Genomic DNA, 22,327 nt, shown 5'->3' with positions numbered 1-22,327 from the left:
ATAAAATTGATAAGCTACATTATACATTATAATGTACAGTACACAGGCATATAGCCATTGTTTTGTAATAACTTTAAATGGAATAAAATCCATAAATATGTTGAGTCACTATGCTGTATGCCTGAAATGAATAAAATATTGTACATCAACTATACTTGGATATGAAGAAATCAGTATGAAAAAAAGATTAACATCAGTAGAAAAAGTAGTAAATGAAACAAACTGGAGCTTCACATAGACAAAAATTATATGGCAATAAATATGAAAAGATACCATACTATTTGCTGAGATGTGCCATTTAAAACCATGGTGACATACCATATTATAAGCCAACAGTTTCACTTCAAGAGATACTCTTGCAAATGCTACCAAAAAGAACATTTGTAGCAGCATAATTCATAATATAAAAAACAAATGAAAACTAAAAAGCACCCATTGACATAAAGGAAAAATATGCAGTAGTGGAAAATAAAAGATCTAAAGCTATTTGTGACAAAATGGTTTAATCTTAAAAGTAGAGGATGTAAAAAAAAAAATCAGTTCACTAAATTTAGTGCTGTCTTATATAAAATTCATGGATACATGGATAGCTTGTAGAAACCATAAAGAGCAAGGGGAATTAATTTAAAAATTTTAATATAGTGTTTCAGTTCAGTCGGTCAGTTGTGTCTGACTCTTTGCAACCCCATGAACTGCAGCATACCTGGCTTCCCTGTCCATCACCAACTCCTGGAGCCTACTCAAACTCATGTCCATCAAGTTGGTGATGCCATCCAACCATCTCATCCTCTGTCATCCCCTTCTTCTCCCACTTTCAATCTTTCCCAGCATCAGGATCTTTTCCAGTGAGTCAGTTCTTCGCATCAGGTGGCCAAAGTTTTGGAGTTTCAGCTTCAACATCAGTCCTTCCAATGAATATTCAGAACTGATTTCCTTTAGGATGGACTGGTTGGATCTCCTTGCAGTCCAAGGGACTCTCAAGAGTCTCCTCCAACACCACAATTCAAAAACATCAATTCTTCGGTGCTCAGCTTTCTTTATAGTCCAACTCTCACATCCATACATGACTACTAGAAAAACCATAGCTTTTACTAGACAGACCTTTGTTGGCAAAGTAGTGTCTCTGCTTTTTAACATTCTGTCTAGGTTGGTCATAGCTTTTCTTCCAAGGAGCAAGTGTCTTTTAATTTCATTGGCTGCAGTCACCATCTGCAGTGATTTTCAGTTCAGTTCAGTTCAGTCGCTCAGTCGTGTTTGACTCTTTGCAACCCCATGAATCGTAGCACGCCGGGCATCCCTGTCCATCATCAACTCCCAGAGTTCACTCAAACTCATGACTATCGAGTCAGTGATGCCATCCAGCCATCTCATCCTCTGTCATCCCCTTTTCCTCCTGCCCCCCAATCCCTCCCAGCATCAGAGTCTTTTCCAGTGAGTCAGCTCTTCTCATGAGGTGGCCAAAAGTACTGGAGTTTCAGCTTCAGCATCATTCCTTCCAAAGAACACTCACGGCTGATCTCCTTTAGAATGGACTGGTTGGATCTCCTTGCAGTCCAAGGGACTCTCAAGAGTCTTCTCCAACACCACAATTCAAAAGCATCAATTCTTCAGTGCTCAGCTTTCTTCACAGTCCAACTCTCACATCCATACATGACCACTGGAAAAACCATAGCCTTGATTAGAGCCCCCCAAAATAAAGTCTCTCACTGTTTCCATTGTTTCCCCATCTATTTGCCATGAAGTGATGGGACTGGATGCCATGATCTTAGTTTTCTGAATGTTGAGTTTTAAGTCATCTCTTTCACTTTCCTCTTTCACTTTCATCAAGAAGCTCTTTAGTTCTTCTTCACTTTCTGCCATAAGGGTAGTGTTATCTGCATATCTGAGGTTATTGATATTTCTCAATAATCTCTTTGCTGACCCAGGGATTGAACCTGGGTCTCCTGCATTGCAGGCAGATTACTTACCATGTGAGCCATAGGAAAATGCCTATGGAAAAACATACTCATATGTGTATAAAGTTGATAAGCTACATTATAATGTACAGTACATAGGAATATAGCCATTCTTTTGTAGTAACTTTAAATGGAATAAAATCCATAAATATATTGAGTCACTATGCTGTATGCCTGGCAGTCTTGATTCCAGTTTTTGCTTCATCCACAATATATATATAGTGTTTAATATATATACAATGTTTAATTCCTGAGAAACGGAAGGAATTCTATCTGGAGAGTCTGCAAATGGTTTGCCTGCATCTGAAATTTATGTTTTGGCCTTGGTGGGTTTGTGGGTACCAACCTGAATATAAATGATTATGCTCTTTAAGTAAAGTCTCAGATAATTACCCAAAGGTTTTTTTTTTTAATACAGTGTTTTTGGAAAGCTTGAATTTTTTCCATACTTAGTTTCTTGTTCTCATTTTCATTTCTAAATCAACTGTATTTTAAAGTCTGTGTGTGTGTGTGGGTGTGTGTAAACCTTCATGTGCTATAATCTCCAAGTTTTAAAAATATGAACAAAAATAAAATTAAGCACAAATTAAGAAGACAGAAATCAATCCAATATATTGCTTAAAAATGTTGAATAGATTAACTTTCAGTTAGAAAGACAGTTATGGATTGGATTTAAAGGATATTCAGCTCTATGCTGTTGTGTGTCATAAGTATACACAGAAATTGAAAGGTGAAAGGATAGGAAATGCTGTAAAACGCTGATAGTAATAAAGAATTGCTGTTGCTTTAAAAAATAGAATTTGAGGTGAAAAAAAAATATTTTGTTTTCACTGTCATTAATATCTATCTTCCTGTTTATCCTCTAGACCTGATCCAAACACACTTCCACCCCTCACCCCCAAATCAGCTTTAGCTATTGCCCTAGAGATCTTTGTGTTTAAGACGGGTCAAGGCAATCATCATCTTCCCTGACAGCACTGGATCAGTCATTCTTTGTCTTGAAACATTCTTCTTCCTAGACACTGTTTGCTTAGTTCTCATTCAACTTCATGGAGTCTTTTATTTGCTGCTTCTTTCCCATTTCCCCAGGCTTTGGATGCTTTAGCGCTTTATCTTCAAATTTCTTCTTTCTGATTCTCAGTAACTCTGCAGGTAATAGTATTTAGTTTCATGTTTTTAAATGGCATCCTTATAGTGCTGCTGCTGCTGCTAAGTCACTTCAGTCGTGTCCGACTCTGTGCGACCCCGTAGACGGCAGCCCACCAGGCTCCCCGGTCTCTGGGATTCTCCAGGCAAGAACACTGGAGTGGGTTGCCATTTCCTTCTCCAATGCATGAAAGTGAAAAGTGAATGTGAAGTCGATCAGTTGTATCCGACTCTTAGCGACCCCATGGACTGCAGCCTACCAGGCTCCTCCATCCATGGGATATTCCAGACAAGAGTACTGGAATGGGGTGCCATTGCCTTCTCCAATCCTTATACTGCTGCGGCTGCTGCTGCTAAGTCGCTTCAGTTGTGTCTGACTCTGTGCAACCCCAGAGACGGCACCCACCAGGCTCCCCCGTCCCTGGGATTCTCCAGGCAAGAACACTGGAGTGGATTGCCATTTCCTTCTCCAATGCATAAAAGTGACTATCAAATTTATATGTACAGACTCCATCCTGTGTTCTGAATAAATAACTGTGTTTCAGCAGTTTCACTTGGATATTTTATAAACATGTCAAACTTCATATGGTGAAAATTGAAAGTCTGAATTCCCACCCCTTTCCAAGGAATTCTCCCAGACTTCCACATCTCTATGATATGTTAACTGTATCTTTCTAGTTGTACAGGGGAAAAAAAATCTTGATGTTATTTTTGATCTCTTTCTTTTTCAACCTCTTATTTCTTATTCCTTGGCAGATTATTTCCATTATCCTTTAAAATATATCCAGAACCTAACCACTTCTCATCTTCACTACTTCTATCACACAAAAGCTACCATCATTTTACATTGGTTAATTATAATAACTCCTAATCTGTCTCCTTCCTTTCATTCCACTTTACAGGGATCCAGAATTGTCTTTTTTATTTCTTTTTTTAAAAGATATCATTTATACTCAATAAATTTCACTTTTTGCATATACAGATTTGGGAATTTTGACAAATGCATAGTCTTGTAATTACCAACTACTCAAATTACAGCAAAGTTCTATTACTCTGCTCAAATTCTCCTATGCCTCTTTGTAGCCAACCCCATGCCTAGCCTTTGGCAGCCTGTTTTCTGTTTTCTACTTCTATAATTTTGCCTTTACCAGAATATCATATAAATGGAATTGTATGGAGTGTAACCCTTTGTGTCTGGCTTCTTTTATTTACAGTAATGTAAATACAGTAATGCATTTGAGATTCACCCATATTTTGTGTGTCCTTTTTATTGGTAAGTAATATTCCTTCACATGGATATAAGCAATTTACCATTAGTTGAAGAACATGTGGGTTGTTTTTAATTTTTGGTGATTGTCAATAAAGATGCTATAAATATTTGCTTATAGGTTTTGGTAAGATGATAAGTTTTCATGTCAGTTGGGTAAATACTTGGAGTGGGATTGCTGGATCATGTGGTAAGTGTTTTTAACTTTATAAGAAACTGTCTAATGGTTTTCCAAAGTGGCTATGTCACTTTGCATCCCCACCAGTTATGTATGAGGGTTCCCATTGCTCCATGTCTTCACCAGCAGTTGGTATTGCAAAGTTTTAAAATATTTTTCCCTTTCTATTAGGTATGTAGTAGTGTCTCATTATGGAGAAGGCAATGGCACCCCACTCCAGTACTTTTGCCTAGAGAATCCCGTGGATGGAGGAGCCTGGTGGGCTGCAGTCCATGGGGTCGCTAGAGTCGGACACGACTGAGCGACTTCACTTTGACTTTTCACTTTCACGCATTGGAGAAGGAAATGGCAACCCACTCCAGTGTTCTTGCCTGGAGAATCCCAGGGATGGGGAAGCCTGGTGCGCTGCCATCTCTGGGGTCGCACAGTCAGACACGACTGAAGCGACTTAGCAGCAGCAGCAGTGTCTCATTATGACTAACAGTGCTGAGCATTTTTTTTTTTTTTTTTGCTATTGGTATATCTTTGGTGAAGTGATTGCTCAAGTATTTTGAGTTTTGTTTTTTTTTTTTAGTTGTTTCCTTGCTGAGCTTTCAGAGTTCTTTATTCTAATCCAAGTCTTTATTCAGTTCAGTTCAGTTCAGTTCAGTTCAGTCGCTCAGTCGTGTCTGACTCTTTGCAACCCCATGAATTGCAGCATGCCAGGCCTCCCTGTCCATCATCAACTCCCAGAGTTCACTCAAACTCACGTCCATCGAGTCAGTGATGCCGTCCTGCCATCTCATCCTCTGTCGTCCCCTTCTCCTCCTGCCCCCAATCCCTCCCAGCATCAGAGTCTTTTCCAGTGAGTCAGCTCTTCGCATGAGGTGGCCAAAGTACTGGAGTTTCAGCTTCAGCATCATTCCTTCCAAAGAACACCCAGGGCTGATCTCCTTCAGAATGGACTGGTTGGATCTCCTTGCAGTCCAAGGGACTCTCAAGAGTCTTCTCTAACACCACAGTTCAAAAGCATCAATTCTTCAGTGCTCAGCTTTCTTCACAGTCCAACTCACATCCATACATGACTACTGGAAAAACCATAGCCTTGACTAGACGGACCTTTGTTGGCAAAATAATATCTCTGCTTTTGAATATGCTATCTAGGTTGGTCATAACTTTCCTTCCAAGGAGTAAGCGTCTTTTGATTCCTATGTAATTTTCACATATCTTCCCCCAATCTAAAGATTTATCTTTTCATTTCTTAAGAATGCCTATTGGGAGTTCCTTGGTGGTCTAGTGGTTAGGATCTAGGACTTTCTCGGTTGTGGCCTGGTTTAATCTCTGGTTGGAGAACTGTGATCTTGCAAAAACTGTGTGGTGTGGCCAAAAAAAGAGCACCTTTTGAAGAGCAGAACTTTTTTCTTTTTTGGTTGTGTTGGGCCTTTGTTGCAGTGCAAGGGGGTTTTTTCTAGTTGCGGCGCACAGGCTCTATAGTTGCAGTGCTTGGATTTAGTTGCTCTGTGGCATGTGGGATCTTAATTCCTTGACCAGGGATTGAACCCATGTTCCCTACATTGGAAGACAAATTCTTAACCATTGGACCACCAGGGAAGTCCTTATAACTGTAATCTTAAAAATCAATATGTGCCGTCCACCTTTTTTTCTCTTTTTATTTCCAAAATATTTTGACTATTCTAGTTTCCTTGCATTTTCACATAAATTATAAAAATAGCTTATCGATGTCTATAAAAATTCCAACTAGTATTTTGATTGGAACTGCACTGAATCTACAGTTTAGGAAGAATTATAAAATTTTAACAGAATTGAATCTTCCAGTCTATGAATATGGTATACTTCTCCTTTTAAGTATTTGTTCTTCAGTGTCTTATGGTTTTTGTTGTATTTTGTACACATTTTGTTACCTATGTCCTTAAGTATATTATGATTTTGGTGTTGCTATAAATGGTGCTTTAAAATTTTTATTATCCATTGTTTATTGCTAGTATATAGAAATAGGATAGATTTTTTTCATATTATTCTTTGTGATGTTAATTTTAAGTGTCAGCTTAACTGAATCAGAGGATAACCGGATGTCTGGTTAGACATTGCTTCTGGGTGTCTCTGTGATGCTTTTTCTACATGAGATAAGTATCTGAATTGTTGGGCATGGTAGATTGCCATCCTCAGTATGGGTGGACATCATCGAATCCACTGAAGGTCTGAATAGAACAAAAATGTGGAGGAAGGAGGAATTTGCTCCTTTTTTGCTGTCTTATTGACTGGGACGTCTCGTCTCATCTTAGATTGGTATTTATATCATCAACTTCCCTAGGTCTCAGGCCTTTGGACTCTGAGCTGAATTACATCACTGGCTTTTCTAAGTTTCCAGCTTATAGATGACAGATTGTGAGATTTCTCATCCTCCATAATCTTGTAAGCCAAATCCTCATATTAAATCTTCTTTTCTATCCTGTTGGTTCCTTTACTCTGGAGAATGACTAATACAGCTGTGTATCCTGTGATATTGATAAACTTACCAGTAATAGTTCTAGTAGCTCTTTCTGTAGATTCTTCAATATATTTTACATTGATCGATTTCTGCGTAGATAGTCATGTTGTCTGTGAATAGCTGCAGTTCATTTCTTATTTTTATATACTTTCATTTATTGTCTTATTACATTGATTGGGACCTCCAACATGATGTTGAATAGAAGTTACAAGACATCCTTGCATTGTTTCTGATTTTAGGAGGAAAGCATTCAGTCTTTCACCATTAAGTATGATAATAGTTGTAGATTTTATTTCTAGTGTACTGAGAGTTTTTTAAAAATTCTTATTTATTTTATTTGGAGGCTAATTACTTTACAGTATTGTGGTGGTTTATGCCATACATTGACATGAATCAGCTATGGGTATACATGTGTCCCCCATCCTGAATTGCCCCCTCACCTCCCTCCCCATCCCGTCCTTCTGGGTTGTCCCAGTGCACTGGCTTTGAGTACCCTGTCTCATGCATTGAACTTGGACTGGTGATCTATTTCACATATGGTAATATACATGTTTCAATACTATTCTCCTGAGAGTTTTTAATCATGAATGGATGCTGATTTTTGGGGGGGGCGGATTTTTTTTTCTGGGTCTTTTGAAATGATTACATGTTTGTCTTAATTAGCTTATTTGTATTGTGAATTGCATTGAATTATTTTCAAATAATGAGCCCAGTATAAACCTTATTTGACTGTGACATACTACCCTTTTTATACACTGTTAGATTCCATTTGCTTTTTTTTTAGCGGAATGAAGAATATTGGTTTTTCTTGGATTATCTTTGCTTGATTTTGGTATCAGGGAATACTGCCTTATAAATGAGTTAGTAAGCATTCCCTCCTCTTCTGTATTTTGATTCCTTATAGGCATGGTAGAATTTGCCAGTGAAGTCATCTGGGTCTAGAATTGTTGAAATGTTTTTAACTACTAATTAATTTTTTAAAGAGACATGGGCCTATTTAGTTAATCTAGCTTTTCTTGAGTGAACTTTTGTAGTTTATATATTAAAGAGTTTGTCATTTTGGGGTGTGTTTTTAGTAATATTCCTTTTTTATTCTTTCAATGTTTGTAGGGTCTTTAGAGATACAGGCATACCTCAGAGATATTTTGTATTTGGTTCCAGACCACCATAATAAAGTAAATACCACAGTGAAGCAAGTCACATGAATTTTTGGTTTTACAGTCTGTATACAGTATGTTTACACTATACTGTGGTCTATTAAGTGTGCAATAGCATTATGTCTAAAATTAAAATGAGCATATCTTAATTTAAAAGTATTTTATTGCTTAAAAAAATGATAACCATCATCAGAGCCTTCAGTAAGTTGTAACAGTCCTTTTCCTGGTGGAGTGCCTCGCCTCAGTGTTGATGGCTGTTGACTGATCAGGGTTGTGGTTGCTGAAAGTTGGGGTGGCTGTGGCAGTTTCTTAAAATAAGAGAACTATCAAGTCCACTGAATTGGTTGACTCTTCATTTCATGAACAATTTCTCTGTGACGTTTAATGCTGTTTGATAACATTTTACCCACAGTAGATCTTCTTTCAAAATTGGAGTCAGTCCTCTCAAACCCTGCCACTGCTTTAGCAACTAAGTTTATACAGTATTCTAAATTCTTTGTTGTCATTTCTACATTCTTCACAGCATCTTCATTAGGAATAAGTAGATCTCATCTTAAGAAACCACTTTCTTATGAGATTACAGCAATTTAGTCTCATTTTCAGTCTCCACTTCTAATTCTAGTTCTCTTGCTATTCCCACTGGTTGGGACTACACTTTGAAAATTAGTACTTTAGCCTAATCCTTGAAATATCAGTCTTATTTGATAAACTTTTTAGCAGAAATTGTATGGTAGACGATCACAATTGATGTTCCCAAAGAGCAGATGGCCTGGTCTTCTGTGTTTTAAAGCTTTTTTGAGGTATAATTTACACAAAATTAACTCACTTTAAGTGTATAGTGTGATTAATGTCAGTAAATTTGTGTATTTGTACACCAGTGCCATAATTTAGTTGTTTTGTTTCTGTTTTTAAATTTATTTAACTGTGCTGGGTCTTAGTTGCAGCATGTGGGATCTAGTTCCCTGACCAGGTATCAAACCCAGGCCCTGTGCATTAGGAATATGGAGTCTTAGCCACTGGGTCACCAGGGAAGTCCCCCATAATTATTTTTAAATTGCATCATGCTAAAAGTTCCCTCACAATCATTTGCAGTCAATGTCAGCACTCAATTTCAGTCTGATGTAACCAGTGATCTGCTTTCTGTCTTTATGTTTATGCACTTCCTAGAAATTTCATATAAATGGGATGTATATGTAGTCAATGTGTTTGGCTTCTTTCAATTAATATAATAATTTTGACATTAATCCATGTTGTTGCTTATGTTGGTGCTTCTCTCCTTCTTGTAAGGTGTAGTGTTCTATAGTATGGACATACTTCATTTTGTTTATCCACTTGGAAATAGGTGTATATTTGTTTTCTTTTTCCACTTTTGGCTATTATGGAAAATGCTATTTTGAACATTCACATATAAGAGATGGCCCATGATTTTAACTAAAAAGAAGTTATAATATCTAAATGATATTTATATGTCATCTTTGTATTTTATAAAAAATACTTTTAATGTATTCTTATTTCCTAACTACTTATATTTCTAGTAATATAATTTTTGTACTGAATATATTTTATGTACTTGCAATTTTCTTAACTATTTTTGGTAATTTTTTTTGTGAAAATATTATAAATTGGTAAATGATACACTACACAAATTTTGTAAAATGTTTCTTTTGAGATAACAAAAAGTACTTTATAGATCTTAATCTTCATAAAACTGGTATATCTGCTCTTGGTGATGGGTCAAATTCAGACCTAATTAAACCTGGAATAAAATAAATGTAAGACTGAAATAAAACTTTAACTTTTTAATATGAAAATGTTCAGATAAAGATAAAAGCAGAGAAAACTGTTAATGAACTCCCATGTACTTATCTTGGGCTTCCCCTTGTGGCTCAGCTGTGAAAAATCATCCTGCAATGCAGGAGACACAGGATACTCAGGTTCAATCCCCTGGATCAGGAAGATCCCCTGGAGAAGGAAATGGCAACCTACTTCAGTATTCTTGCCTGGAGGATCCCATGGACAGAGGAGCATGGAGGGCTATAGTCCATGATATATGGACTCTCTCTTTGAGAGAGTTGGACAGGACTGAAGCACCTGAGCATGTTTACTGATGTTATCACTGAGTTTAGATGTTATCAGCCTGATCTATTCATCATAAAGTTTCCCTTAATTTTTTTTTCCCCCAAGGCTTTTGTTGCTAGAGCAGTTTTAGGCTCATGGCAAAATTTAGAGGAGAGTACAGAGATTTCACATTTACACCCTGACCCTAGCTTACTAGCTATTACCCATCTGGTGAAAGAGGTTGCCTCCTCAGAGCAACAGCCCACATCAGAGTGGTACGTTTGTTAACTATTGATGAGCCTACGTTCACACATCATAATCAGCAAAAGTCCATAGTTACATTAGCATTTACTTTTTTTTTTTTTTAGTTTCTGTTTTTCTTATTCTTTTAAAAGTTTTTAATTTATTTTTGGCTGTTCTGGCCCTTTGTTGCTGTGTGTGAGCTTTCTGTATTTGCAGTGAGTGGGGCCTACTCTAGTTGTGTGAGGGCTTCTCATTACAGTGGCTTCTCTTGTTGCTGAGCATGGGCCCCAGGCATGTGGGCTTCAGTAGTTGCCGCGTGTGGGCTCAGTAGTTGTAGCTCCTGGGCTTAGTTGCTCTGTGACATGTGGAATCTTCCCAGACCAGATATCAAACCCGTGTACCCTGCATTGGTATGAGGATTCCCTGGACCACCAGGGAAGTCCCAGCATTTACTCTTGGTGTTGTATATCCTGTTGATTTGGATAAATGTATAATGAGATGTAGTCATCATTATAGTGTCATATATAGCATTTATTTATCCACTTACCTACTAAACGACATGTGGTTGCTTCCAAGTTTGGGCAGTTATAAATAATACTGCTTTAAATATCCATGTGCAGATTTTTGTGTGGACGAAAGTTTTCAGCTCCTTTGGGTAAGTACCAAGGAGGGTGACTGCTTGATGGTATGTAAGAGTATGTTTAGTTTTGTATGAAACTTCCAAACTGTCTTCCAAAGTGGCTGTACCATTTTTCATTTCTACAATACCACCGTGAATGAGAGTTCCTGTTACTTCATATTCTCATCCGCATTTGTTAGTGTTGTCAGTGTTCTGGGTTTTGGCCAGTCTAATAGATGTGTTGCACAATCTCATTGTTGTCTTACTTTGCAGTTCCCTGATGATATCTGATGTGGAGTATCTCCGTGTGCTTTTTGCCATCTATATATCTTCTTTGGTAAGGCGTCTGTTAGGTCTCTGGCCCATTTTCTAATCAGGTTTTTGTTGTTATTGTTGTTGAATTTTGACAATCCTTTGTGTATCTTGGATAATAGTCCTTTATCATATGTGTGTTTTACAAATACTGTTTGACATTCTGTGGCTTGTCTTTTTATTCTCTTCAAAGTGTTCTCAAAGCCGAAGTTTTTCCTTTTACAGAAGTTAGTATAACAATTATTTCTTTCATGGGTCATTAAATCTCTCCTCAGCATTTTACCAAATGATTTTAGCAGGTATTGATGAATATTTTCCTGATCCTCTATTTCACTAAAGTTGCAAAATAGTCATCTTCTAATTTTGTTATTCCTTTTATGTTTCTTAACCTAGAATTCTGTAAGGAAGAATTTTTTCTTTTAATTAACTCTTTATTTATTTTGGAATTCAATTTACAAAAAAGGTTAAATTCTTTTTTCTTTTCTTGTATTCTATTGATCATTTTCAGAATAATGAGTTGGTGCCATAGCAGCCTAGAAATTTGATTAAGTTTTAAAGTAACCATTATGAACTCATGGGGTCTGTTTATTTGATGTTCTTAGGCCAATTCGGTCATTGTTTTGACTGGCAGTGTCTCCTAAAGTTTGCTGCTAGTCTTCATGAACCATGCTAATATTTTCATTTTTAACTTCATTGCTTTCTGGCTCAAGATTTTCTAGGCTTTTATAATACTTTGTGCTTCAGACTTTTTTTTTTTAAAGGAGACTGATCAGTGGGAAGTGGAATTTAGAAGCCATAATCTAGATGCTAGGACACTTAGGATTTCTGGGTTGTTACTGCTCCTAGATCTTTGAATATTTCTTTTACAAGGGCACTGGATTTACCATATTTTTCAGTGTATGCTCCTACTTTTAACCCCTGAGATTGTGTATCATCTTACCATACAGAAAAATACCATTAACACAATTCAGTTAAGTTTTTCAGTCATTGGATGGGGATATACTTTTTCCTAGGTACAATTGTAGATCCTGGTGTACATATATAGATTGTGGCCCTTGCTTTCAGAGAAACACTGAGATTTACTGCTAGCATTTAATGGAAGATATATAAGAAAATAAATTTCAATTTAATGAATCTAAAAATAAATGGATAAAAATGCAGAGGTGGCACAAAAAATAATTGATTAATGGTTAATTCTGTTGGCAGAAGATGTTTGAACAATGCTACACATTCCCAGAGAAAGTACTCAGGATTTGTGCTGGATTTTAAAGGAATGATGTGAGTCTAATTGGGTGTAAAAAGATGAGGGAAAGGGACTTTTAGATACAGGAAAAAGCATATGAAAAGATATGACACAAGAAAACAAGAACAACAGAAAATAGGAATAACAAGTAGGTTGCTATTTGGGGCGTCAAGACTGAAATGGAGAATGACAATAGAAGCAAAACTGAAGCACAATCAGAAGAGGATTATATGCCATGCTAAAGAGCCAATGCCTCTCCTAGAGGCAATGGGGAAAACCTGAAAATTTTTAAGTAGAAATGTGAAATGACCTAATTTGCTCCTCAGAATAATTATCCCGGCAACAGTAAAGATAATGGACTAGGAAGGAAAATACCAAGATAGTGAGACTAGGTAACAGAGTGGGTTAGTTCCCTTTTGAGTTTACAAACTTGTGTCTAAATAGTACTTGGAATGTATCAGGTACTCAGTAATATTTGTTGAGTGAACAAAAGTTTATTGTATGAATCAAAAGAAGTTGGTAAGTCTGAAGAAAAACCATGTAGAAATAGAGCCTGCAGTTTTGACACTTTAACTTGATTTGTTTGCTTGCTTACTTAGTGTTTTACCTTAAGATTTTCACAAACTAGTTAATAAAAGCAACCCAACAGAAAAATAATCAAAAGGATATGAATGGCAAGCTCACACAAGGGAAATCTGAGTACTAACTGTATAAAAATATGCTCAACTTCACTAGTAGCCAAAGAAATGTGAATACCTTTTAAATCCCATGAGATGGAAAAGTATTTAAAAGTCTAAGCAAAACCTAGCCTTGACCAAGATAACTGCTAGTCAAAAGTATGAATTGGTGAAACCACTATAGAAAGCAGGTTGGCAAACAATATTTAGTAAACCAGACGATGCACATTGCACTTGACTCAGTATTTCCATTTCAGATATAAACCCTAGAGAAATACTCATACCTGTACAGAGACGTTTTCAGCAATGTTTACTGCAGCACTATTGATTATACCAAAAATGTAAAAACACTGTCTTCAGGAGAATGAATAAATTATAATATTTGTATACAACATGATATTCTGCAGTGTAAATGAATAAACCAAAGCTATATTAATAGAACTTGAATAATGGTCACAAACAAAATATTGACTGAAAAAGCCTGCAAAATGATATTATACTGTGATGCCATTTATATCAAGTTAATTATGCAAAATAATATTATTACATATATAAATAAAAATATAAAATTTAAGAGCCTGGTTATCTCTGAGGAGGAAAAGCAAAATGGGATTAGGAAAGGTTATTAGGCATATTTTTCTTTAAAAAAAAAGTTTGAAATGAAGCAAAATTAAAATTTAGTTATCTAGATGATGTGTAGACAAGTGTTTTTTTGTTTTTAAATTCTTTCTTGTATATTTGAAATATTTCTAATGAAAAAAGTACTCTGAGAATAGAGAATTTCAGAATTATCCTTGTTCTCAGTAATAAAATAATTTTTCTAGCACTGAAATACTTTTAACAGCTTTTTTTTTTTTTTTGGCAGATTTGACTGATGAATTAGGTCAGAAGCTGTTTGATGTTTCAGAAGTATCTTCAGCAACAATGGCCCGTTCATTGCCCACAGCAGTTCCAGAATCTCCCAGAATTTACCCTGCAAGGACACCCAAGACACCACGAACACCTCGATTACAAGATCCAAATAAAACACCAAGATTTTATCCTGTTAAAGAACCCAAAGCCATTGATGTAAAGGTACACAGAACACCAAAAATATAAAGCCTACATTTTGTATACTTCACCATTACAAAATGAGACTTTTTTAGTTTCTATCACAATAAAAAATTGCATTTTAAGTTACAGGAATTTGTTAAAAAAAAAAAAGATATTTTACCATAGTGATGTCTTCTCAGGTTAAGGAATAACTTCTTTACAATCAGATCAGTTCAGTCGCTCAGTCATGTCTGACTCTTTGCGACCCCATGAATCGCAGCACGCCAGGCCTCCCTGTCCATCACCAACTCCCAGAGTTCACTCAGACTCACGTCCATCGAGTCAGTGATGCCATCCAGCCATCTCATCCTCTGTCGTCCCCTTCTCCTCCTGCCCCCAATCCCTCCCAGCATCAGAGTCTTTTCCAGTGAGTCAGCTCTTCGCATGAGGTGGCCAAAGGACTGGAGTTTCAGCTTCAGCATCATTCCTTCCAAAGAAACCCCAGGGCTGATCTCCTTCAGAATGGACTGGTTGGATCTCCTTGCAGTCCAAGGGACTCTCAAGAGTCTTCTCCAACACCACAGTTCAAAAGCATCAATTCTTCAGCACTCAGCCTTCTTCACAGTCCAACTCTCACATCCATACATGACCACAGGAAAAACCATAGCCTCGACTAGACGGACCTTTGTTGGCAAAGTAATGTCTCTGCTTTTGAATATGCTATCTAGGTTGGTCATAACTTTCCTTCCAAGGAGTAAGCGTCTTTTAATTTCATGGATAGTGTTAATTAAAGATGATCAGAAGGTGTAATAAAGAATCATTTTAAGCTGTGTTTTCTTTAATCCTTGTGTTGAAACCTTAGCCTTGCTAAGTTTTGTAACTTGTGTGTGAGATGTTTGAGTTTTGTGACTTCATATGATTTCATAATGTGTCATCCACAGTATGAAAATGTTTGAGTTGGTTTATAGTCAGAGGGTTTTAATTTACTTGTGAGGTTCACACTACTGAAAGTAATTGCAATGTTTGACTTCTTTTTCCTTAGAGTCCAAGAAAGAGAAAAACAAGACATAGTACAAATCCCCCTCTAGAGTGTCATGTTGGTTGGGTAATGGACTCCAGAGATCACGGGCCAAGAACATCCTCTGTCAGGTACTGTATCTGTCAAACATTGCTTTGTTCTTGATTTTAAGTTCACTGGAAACAGTTACTAATTAGATATTTGGGAACATTTAAAAATTGATACATTAGCAAATTATAGAACAATGAAAATAGTAAAAAGAAGCCAAAGAAGAGGAAATAAGTTTTACAATAAGTATGTTAAGGAATAATTCAGTAGGATAGGTTTTTTTCCCCCTTTTGAAGTAATTTCCACAAATGTGTACTCTTAGATTAATAATATTTAGGTCTATTAAAGTTATTATCTTTGGAAAGATTCCAGATATTTTATGGCATAGTAGGTTCTTAGTGAGTTAATGTGCTAAACAATCTGCTCAAACTATGTAAAGGATATGGAAATAAAACACATTAATATTTTAGAGTTTTTCCTTTGGGGAAAAATAGATTAGCTGATTATTTTTCTTTTAGCTTTAATTTTACAAAAGATTATTATTTATCTCAAAAGAGATGACAGAGCTAACTTTTACTACGCCTGTTAAGTACATTATAAAAATATGGTTATGCTATGTCCTGTACAGAGGTGAGTTACTATTGCTTTGTGTTTCTTGAAAACCTGTCTTGCGTTTGAATAGATATTTTCAGAATAATTATACTTTCTAATTGGAAAATGAATTTTAGGAAAACAAGTCTCTTTTGACTGATTACTATAACGGAAGAATTAGTTTTATTCAAAGGAAAACTAGAGTTTATCATGATCTGAAAATCTCCAAGTATTTTTTTCCAGGGATATTCATGTGGTACTTTGCATTTTGTTCTCATTAGATATATTTTCCTTAAAAGATAAAATGTCTATATGCTCTTCTTGCACATCTGTTGTCTGCTGCTGGTGCTGCTGCTGCTAAGTCGCTTCAGTCGTGTCTGACTCTGTGCGACCCCATAGACGGCAGCCCACCAGGCTCCCCCTTCCCTGGGATTCTCCAGGCAAGAACACTGGAGTGGGTTGCCATTTCCTTCTCTAATGCATGAAAGTGAAAAGTGAAAGTGAAGTCACTCAGTCGTGTCCGACCCTCAGCGACCCCATGGACTGCAGCCTACCAGGCTCCTCCGTCCATGCGATTTTCCAGGCAAGAGTACTGGAGTCTACTTACAGTTATTTTGTATTCTAAGTCATTTTCAGAGTTTGTTTCTTTAATTATTATTTTTTTTTGGAGGAGTATGTTTAGAGATCAGTAGATAATGATGAAAAATGTTGCACTGATACATAGCAGAGAAGACGATATATATAGTCCCTGCCTTTACAGACCTTAATTCAAAGATGGCAGACAAGTATGTAATTACTATAATGAGAGGTGAATTTTTTTAATTGACTTACCTTGTAGAGTTTTAGTTACAAGCAAAATTGAGTGGAAGGTACAGAGTTCCCTTATACCTTTTGCATCCCCTGCCTCCCTCACCACAACCTTCCCCACTATAAACATTCATATCTTTTTTAAAAATTTATGTATTTTTAATTGAAGGATTATTTAATTGCTTTAACATATCTTTGGACCATCTACATTAATGTTAAGTATTGATTGGATTTAAATCTGTCATCTTATATTCTATTTGTCTCATCTATTCTTTGTTCTTTTTTCCTACTTTCTTTTGGATCAGCTTAGTTTTTGTCATGATTCTGTTTTATCTCTACTATTGGCTTGTATCTCAGTTTATAGTGTACATTGTAACATACCCTTTTAATGATGTATCCTTTTAAATGATACATCATTACATGTATAGGATAAGAACCTTACTAAAGTTCCATCTCCTCCCATCCTTTGTTATTATTATTTTTTAGACAATTAGGTTTTAAAGCAATTAACAGGAAAAAGGAAGTTTTAAAAATATTCTCATTTTTACCATTTACAATGCTCTTCATTTCTTAAATATTTCTTGTGCAGATATTTTGGCAATGAATTCTGTTAGCTTTCATTTAACAAGAAATGTTTAATAAAAAATTAAATTGAATTTAAAAGTAAAGCTGAAAGAAATTGAATGTTTAATTCATTTAAAATAACTGATAAATATTCTATATTAACATAAATAAACATTTTTATGAAATATAGTTCTCAAAAAATTCCTGAATAGAGTAGTATTTGTTTTAAAGTTTTACATATTTTTTAATGTTTTGTTTTATATGAGATAACTGGATACTCATATGTTTCTATATTGTCTTGTCATTTGTGGGGGTTTTTTGTTGTTGAAATAGAATAATAAAATCTGGGGAAGGGAGACATGTTTTAATAGCCTTTTCAGATAATTGAAATTTATTCTTCTTTGATATTATCCAAAGTAGGTATTCTTCTTTGATGTTATCCAAAGTTGAACAAGTGGTAGTTTTTTAGAAGTTAGTTGCAATGTGGAGTCTGAAACCATATGTCAATGACTTTCTTATACTCAGTGAAGTTTTCATACTCTGTTACATTAAAAGCCACTGGACTTCTTCCACTTTGAATGGCTCTTTTGTCATGCATGCTTTTGTAACATCATGAATCATTGGTCACCTGGTAAACTTGATTAACTTAGTTATGCAGACTTCTAAATGATGAAATATCTCAAAATACAATTTCAAAATAATCACATTTTAAAAAGTAACCCCTGAGAAGGAGAAGGAGGAAAAGAGGAGGGGGAAGAGGAAGAAAGAGAAAAAAGAGAAGAAAGAGAGAAGGAAACACCATGAATGTCCAACAATAGGGCACCAGTTACACATATTGCTTTCCACAGATACAAAAAGAACTCTGCAACCATTAAAAAGTTATTTCTGGCTAGCTTACAGTGTTTTCTTAAGAGGACCCCTAGAGAAAATACAACCAACACAGAATGAATGAGTATATCACACGTGCCTGACACACAGTGTTAAATATGTGATGGAGAGAGGAAGGCCAGCTGGTGGGCAGGCACTGAGGAGTACACACAGTTCTGGATGTTTATTGAAATAAGGCCTCAAAACTGCAAGTGCAGAAGGAAGATTTTCAAATCTCATGATAGAGACCCCGTGAGGGCCGTAGCATCTATCAAAGGGGATGTTGAAACCCCCACCAGGTGGAAGAAGTTAACTGTGCTGCCCATAAGCGTAGATACCCCGTACCCATTGGAACCAAAATTAACTTCTGATACCTCACCACCAACCAGTCAGCAGAATGAGAACTAGCTGATCATGTACCCCACAATCCCCCACCCTCACCTTTTTTTTGTTGTTATTGTTGAAGTATAGTCAGTTTACAGTATTGTGGCGATCTCTGCTGTTCGGCAAAGTGACTCAGTTGCACATATATATGTGCTGCTGTGCTGTGCACAGTTGTCGTGTGCTACTCTTTGCGACCCTGTGGTCTGTAGCCTGTCAGGCTCCTCTGTCCCTGGAATTTCCCAGGCAAGAACACTGGAGTGGATTACCATTTCCTCGTCGAGGGGATCTCCCTGACCCAGGGATCGCGTCTCCTGCATTATCAGGGAGATTCTTTACCATTGAGTCACTTGGGAAGCCTGTTATACATTCTTTTTTTTTTTTTTCATATTTTCCCTTATGGTTTATCCCAAGCAGTTGGATATAGTTCCCTGTGCTATACAGTAGGACCTTGTTGTTTATCCATTTTAAGTGTAATAGTGTGCATATACCAACCCCAAACTCCCAGACCGTCCCTCTTGCTCCCTCCTTCTACCTTGGTAACCACGTATCTGATCTTGGTCTGCCTCACCCTGTCTTTGAAAACCTTTCCCTGAAAGCCATAGGGGAGTTCAGGTCTTTGAAGCATTAACTTCCTGCATGCCTTGCTTGGTGCCTTAAACACACTAAGGAGAGTAATGTCAGGCAGATAACAGAGTGGGAAGGAATAGGTAGGTATCTGTCTGACCACTTAAACAACAATTATATTTTCAGAAATTGTCTGTATTGACAGTTTTGGAACTTTACAGTCTTTTTAAACACTTAAAGCTTCCAGAGGAAAGCATGTTGGGTAACTTGTCAATATTGGTTGATGTCAGCCTTTTGTGTAGTAGCAGCTGTCTATCTTCCACCACCCCCAGCCCTGTGACTGGCATTTGGGAAGATGGCAACCCCCACTCTGGTATGGCTTGCTGGATCCAAAATAGGCAATGAAGACCTTGTCCTTCAAATATTGGAGTTTGTATTTTGACTGCTAACTGCCTCTGATCAACAAAGTACAGACAGAGTCTGGTGGCCATTGTTTCATCCATGAATGTCTTTTTTTGTTTTTGTTTTGACATTCAAAAGCAACCACTAAAGAGGGAAATTTAGAAAACTATCACCCATGCCCAAGAAAAGATGTAGGCTCAGAAAAAGATCTAAGAGACTTTAAGCTTTCACCTCAGACTTACCTCAGCACAGAATTACCCTACAAAAATTGAGGAAAAAAAACAAACAAAACAGCAAATGCTGGGCAAGAGGGAGAATTTGATTTCCAGAGTTACCACAGTATAAGATTCAAATTTTCATTGTTAACAAAATTATGTCCATTTGAAGGAATAAAATTAATTGATGAAAAATGTACCTAATGAAGCTCCCATTCCCATTTTTCTTAATCAGAGTCTTTAAAACTAAAGAGTTAAATAAAGGAAGATATAGACAAAGATAGCAAAGCAGTGTATGAAGAAAACAAGATTATCAAGAGAGAGAAATTATATAAAGGAACCAGAAAGGAATTCTGCAGCTGAAAATACAGTAACTAAAAAGAAAAATATACCAGGGGGTTCAAAAGTAGCTTTCATCAAACAGAAAGAAAAGAATAAGCAGACTTAAAGATGGAACAGTTTAAATTATCAAATCTGAGGAACAAAAAGAACGAAGAAAAGTCAAGCAGTATCTAAGGGATCTGTCAGATACATGAACTAGACCAGTACACACACTGTGGGAATCTCAGAAGGAAAAGAGAAAGGGGGCAAGAAGAATATTTGAAAGAATAGTGGCTCCCAACTTGATGGAATACATGAATCTACAGATCTGATAAGCTTAATGAACTTGAAGTAGGATAAACCAGAAGAGACTAACTTCAAGACACTTTATAATCACACTATTGAGAACCAAAGACAAAGAGAAAATCCTGAAAGCAGCACAAGAGAAGATACTCATCATATACAAGGGATCCTTAGTAAACGTATCAGCCAGTTTCTCAGCAGAATCCTTGTAGGCCAAAAGCCAGTAAACTGATATATTCAAAGTGCAGGGGGGAAAAACCTGTCAACTAAGAATTCCTTATCTGGCAAAACTTCGCTTCACATTTGAGAGACAGAGATAAAGCCTGAGGGGGAAAAAAAAGAAACAAAAGGTACATTGATTTAGAAAAAAGGAATAAAACTGTCTTTGCTCACAGATGACATTATTGTTTATATAGAAAGTCATAAATAATCAGGTTACGTGGTTAATATACAAATGTGAATCACTTCCCTATGTACCGGCAATGAACTGGTAGAATTTGAAATTAAGGGCAAAATACTATTTGCATTATCACCCTGCCCAAAATATGTACAAGATCTATATGAAGAAAAGTATAAAACTGATGAGAGGAATTTAAAAAAAAACTAAATAAATGGAGTTATATTCCATGTTCATGGATAGGAAGAGTACTGTTAAGATGTCAGTTCTTCCCAACTAGATCTACATATTCAAAACAATTCCAATAAAAAAATCCCAGGAAGTTATTTTGTGGATTTTAACAAACTGATTCTTAAAGTTTTTGTGGAGAAGCAAAAGACCCAGAACGGCCAACATGATATTTAAAAAGAACAAAGTTAGAAAATTGATATTACCTGGCTTCAAGACTTACTGTAAAACTACAGTGATCAAAACAGTGTGATATTGGTGAAAAATTAGATAAATATATGAATGGAACAAACTAGAGAGCTCAGAAATAGATCCACATAAATAAAGTCAAATGGTCTTTGACAAAGGAGCAAAGGCAATACAGTGGAGCAAAGATAATCTTTTTAATTAATGGTGCTTAGCACAATTGGACATTCATATGTAAAAAAGTCTAAACATTGATCTTATATGCTTCTCAAAAACTAACTCAAAGTGGATCAGAGACCTCACATAACTATAGAACTCCTTGAAGATAACAGGAGAAAATCTACGATCCTGGGTTGGTTGTTGACTTTTTAGATATGATGCCAAAAGTGAAGTTTGTGAAGGAAGAAATCAAGAAGCTGGACTTAATAAAAGTGGAAAACTTTCGCTCTATGAGTGACACTGCCAAGAGAATGAAAAGACATGTCACAGAGTGGCAGAAAATATTTATAAAATACATATCTGAGAGAAGATGGATTTTCTTTTAAAAATTTAGAAAAAAAAAAAAAGAATTACAAAATATTGGTCTTTTGAGACTGTTTTCTTATACCTAGCATAATGTTTGTAACACGTATTAGTATTGTGTTTCTTTTATTGTCAAATAACATTCCATTGTATGGATATAATCACTTTATTAATTCATTTATCAGTTTATGGGCATTTGGGTTGTTTCCACTTTTTGGCCACTATGAATAATGCTACTATAAACATACTTGTACAAAAAAAAAAAAAACCATCCTGTGATAAAAAAAAAAAAAAAAAATACACATCTGAGAAAGGACTATTGTCTGTGATATACAATAAAACTCATCAATAAAGCTCTTAAAGAACTCTTAAAACTCAACAGTAAAACAAAACAAAAAAAAAATTAAAAAGCACCTGTTAGAAAATTGACCAAAGACCTAACAGACACCTCACCAAATAAGATATACAAATGGCAAATAAGCACATGAACATACTCCATCCACATCATATATTATCAGGGAATTGGAAAAGTGAG

General features: G+C 36.1%; 1 protein-coding gene and 1 long non-coding RNA gene across 10 annotated transcripts in view; one reads left to right on the top strand and one right to left on the bottom strand.

The window, feature by feature from the left end:
• The window catches only part of LARP1B (La ribonucleoprotein 1B), a 139,314-nt gene that overhangs the window by 91,424 nt on the left and 25,563 nt on the right, over positions 1–22,327 (top strand). For 6 of the 8 annotated variants that reach the window (XM_059876269.1, XM_024977583.2, XM_059876271.1 and 3 more), the window contains 2 exons: positions 14,209–14,417; positions 15,418–15,524. In XM_059876269.1, the coding sequence (XP_059732252.1) occupies positions 14,209–14,417; positions 15,418–15,524 (316 nt within the window). Of the gene's footprint in view, positions 1–11,384; positions 11,449–14,208; positions 14,418–15,417; positions 15,525–22,327 lie in introns of those variants that run through there. The other 2 variants (XM_059876276.1, XM_059876274.1) reach the window with 2 other exon arrangements.
• LOC112442022 (uncharacterized) overlaps positions 5,095–22,327 on the bottom strand; it is a 53,297-nt gene continuing 36,064 nt past the window's right edge. For both annotated transcript variants that reach the window (XR_003030006.2, XR_003030003.2), the window contains exon 3: positions 5,095–22,327. This exon is cut by the window's right edge. This is a non-coding gene — a long non-coding RNA (uncharacterized lncRNA).

The sequence above is a fragment of the Bos taurus genome, chromosome 17 (genome assembly GCF_002263795.3).
Source record: "Bos taurus isolate L1 Dominette 01449 registration number 42190680 breed Hereford chromosome 17, ARS-UCD2.0, whole genome shotgun sequence".
Classification (NCBI taxonomy): domain Eukaryota; kingdom Metazoa; phylum Chordata; class Mammalia; order Artiodactyla; family Bovidae; genus Bos; species Bos taurus.
This window is presented reverse-complemented; position numbering and strand designations above follow the sequence as displayed.